Source organism: Bactrocera latifrons, unplaced genomic scaffold, assembly GCF_001853355.1.
Source record: "Bactrocera latifrons isolate USDA-ARS-PBARC rearing strain unplaced genomic scaffold, ASM185335v1 scaffold_1162, whole genome shotgun sequence".
Taxonomy (NCBI): domain Eukaryota; kingdom Metazoa; phylum Arthropoda; class Insecta; order Diptera; family Tephritidae; genus Bactrocera; species Bactrocera latifrons.
The window spans coordinates 37316-40288 of record NW_017534589.1 but is presented as its reverse complement, the minus strand read 5'-3'; the positions used below and the strand labels follow the sequence as shown (position 1 = coordinate 40288).

The following is a 2973-nucleotide window of genomic DNA, read 5'->3' as shown; positions in this document are numbered from 1 at the left end:
CTTATCAAAATATAACGCTTCCTCAAACAAATAATCTCTTTCTTGACCTATGTGTGTAGTTAGAAAAATTCGGGGTAATGTGACATGAAAAAACACAGTGGACCCTGCACACCATTGCCCACATAATTATAATTGATTTTGATATATTTTATTTRTCTGAAACTAAYTAAATTCACAWTCGATATTTTGRTTCTTATTGCAGTTCCTCACSAARCAACCRAATAAACGCCTYGGTTGTGGGCCCACCGGCGAGGCRGATGTGCGTATACATCCGTTCTTYCGACGAATCGATTGGGAGAAAATCGAGAATCGTGAAGTTCAGCCGCCATTTAAGCCCAAAATTGTAAGTGAGAGCAAAAACAAAAAGCAAAAGTTTCAAAACCTTAATTCTATCTTTTGATTATTTCGCCAATATTCTTCTCTTCTCTCTTTTTTCGCCCAAATAACTGTCGACACACGTTTTCGCTATGTGAAATTAATATGCAAATACCTCACGCTATGCACACACACACATATACTCGGTAACTCATACACAGAAACATCGCAAAGATGTCTCGAATTTCGATAGGCAATTCACTTCGGAGAAAACGGATCTGACACCAACGGATAAATTATTTATGATGAATTTCGACCAAACGGAATTTAGGGGTTTTTCCTACGTGAATCCGGACTATGCGGTGCCAGTTTAAAAGCACTGAAACTCCGCACACAAACACACACACCCAAAAGCACTTCGTTGGGCCAGCGTGCGTAAGAATTGAAAGGACACAACCAGGTTAAGAAAAGCGAAAGCTCGGGAGGGAGTGAGATAAAGCGTATGCGAGGATATAACATTGTTTAAACGGCAGCAAGCAAGTGCACTAGGAAATCAAGGGTTAGTCAGCTGCATTGTCGTTTGGTGCGTAAGTGTATATATTGTTGCGGTGCGTGTTTTTCGAGCACACTGTACTGTCGTGTGAACGACGTGCCATTATAAGGCGCGAAAGCCACAGTGCGGAACTTTAATCCACTAAAACCAACCTACCCCCAACTCAAGGCTATCCCACGGAACCACCAAATAAGGTATTACTTTCTGGGAGTGACAAGACATGTTGAGACTGACACCTATTCTGCTGTAGATGTTTTAGAATTGTCGCAATGGAAGTTACCGCTTCACGAACAGACGACTTTCTTCATGAATGGAGGGTATTCGGGTGCAGCATGTGAGAGGAAAAAGCTTCGAAAATATTACGTGTGGAGTTTTGGAAGATTCAGCTATCAAGCACATGTAACGAAATATAAAAGTGCTCGGCAAGGGCTCTATGCTGTAAAAGTGTTACGTAAAGATGTCATTATACGAACAGATGATATGGAATTGCCCATGACTGAGAAGAGAAGCAAACCATCATTTTTGGTCTCCCTACACTCGTGCTTTCAAACCATGGTAAGTGTGATCTGATTGTTCTGTATGTTTTTTAGCTTATGTGCTTTTGTCTTCAGGCTATAACCACACCNTGACACCAACGGATAAATTATTTATGATGAATTTCGACCAAAYGGAATTTAGGGGTTTTTCCTACGTGAATCCGGACTATGCGGTGCCAGTTTAAAAGCACTGAAACTCCGCACACAAACACACACACACCCAAAAGCACTTCGTTCGGACAGTGTGCGTAGGAATTGAAAGGACACAGCCACGAAAAGAAAAGCGAAAGCTGGGGAGAGAGAGCGGAATTAAGCGTATGAGATGATATTGTCGTTTGGTGCGTAAGTGTATATATTGTTGCGGTGCGTGGTTTTCGAGCACACTGCACTTTCGTGTGAACGACGTGCCATTATAAGGCGCGCAAGCCAGAGTGCGGAACTTTAATCCACCAAAACCAACCTACTCCCAACTCAAGGCTCTCCCACGGAACCACCAAATAAGGTATTACGTTCTGGGAGTGATAAGATATTTTTAGACTGACGCCTATTCACCTGTGGATCTCTAAGAATTGTCGTAATGGAACCTACCGCTTCGCGAAAAGACGACTTTCTTCATGAATGGAGGGTATTTGGGTGCAGCTTGTGAAAGGAAAAAACTTCGAAAATATTACGTGCCGAGTTTTGGAAGATTCAGCTTTCAAGCACATGTAACGAAATATAAAAGTGATCGCCAAGAGCTCTATGCTGTAAAAGTGTTAGATTATAGATGTCATTATACGATCAGATGATATGGAATTGCCCATRACTGAGAAGAAGAAGCAAACCAGCATTTTTGGTCTCCCTACACTCGTGCTTTCAAACCATGGTAAGTGTGCCCTGATTGTTCTGTACGTCTTTTAGGTTATGTGCTTTGTGTTCAAGGATCGCTTGTTCTTTGTTATAATAGTGAACCTATGTCAGCAGATCTATGGCCATCTCAAGGAATCTRTAGCTGTATAAAAGTTCTGAAGTAGAGCTTGCCGAATTCAGTTTGAGTAAGGAAGGTATTGAAGAACGTGAATCCAACAGAACTTTCTGTAGTACGAATGTATACATGGCGCCAGAGATAAAYTCCAAGCATTATACTTATAATTATAATAACTGTACATTTCATTACAGATACCAAACTATGAACCTTATAACCACTCCGTCGATTCGTGGTCTTTCGGTGTTTTGATTTACGAAATGTTGACGGAACGGAGGAGAACACGTTCAAAAATATTAAAGATAAGAAAGCAGTCTTTCCGAAACACTTATCTCAAAAGTTTATGGATGTGCTAACTAGCGTGAGTAATTTTAGAAGAAGAGAACTCGTTGTCGACAGTGTCTTTTGCTTGTAATTTCCTTGCTAAGAAGCCAAACAATCGTTTAAGTGCCGGACGCTATGCACGCTCTGAGGTAACCATATATCCATTCTTTAGGAATATTGACTGGTATAAGACGGAAGCTAAGGAAATGGAGCCACCTATTGTGCCAAAAATTGTAAACGCTGAGCTAAAGGCTTAACAGTCGTTATCAGTAAGTGATAAT

At 41.0% G+C, this 2973-nt stretch overlaps 1 protein-coding gene across 1 annotated transcript in view; it reads left to right on the top strand.

Moving 5' to 3' along the window:
- The window catches only part of LOC108977272 (protein kinase C, brain isozyme-like), a gene marked incomplete at its 5' end in the record, with an annotated part of 8443 nt that extends 5494 nt beyond the window's left edge, over positions 1-2949 (top strand). Inside the window, 4 exons of the mRNA XM_018946885.1 lie at positions 64-79; positions 203-343; positions 537-1423; positions 2563-2949. Of these exons, the coding sequence (XP_018802430.1) occupies positions 64-79; positions 203-343; positions 537-689 (310 nt within the window). The remainder of the gene's footprint in view (positions 1-63; positions 80-202; positions 344-536; positions 1424-2562) is intronic.
- Positions 2950-2973: the final 24 nt, after the last annotated feature.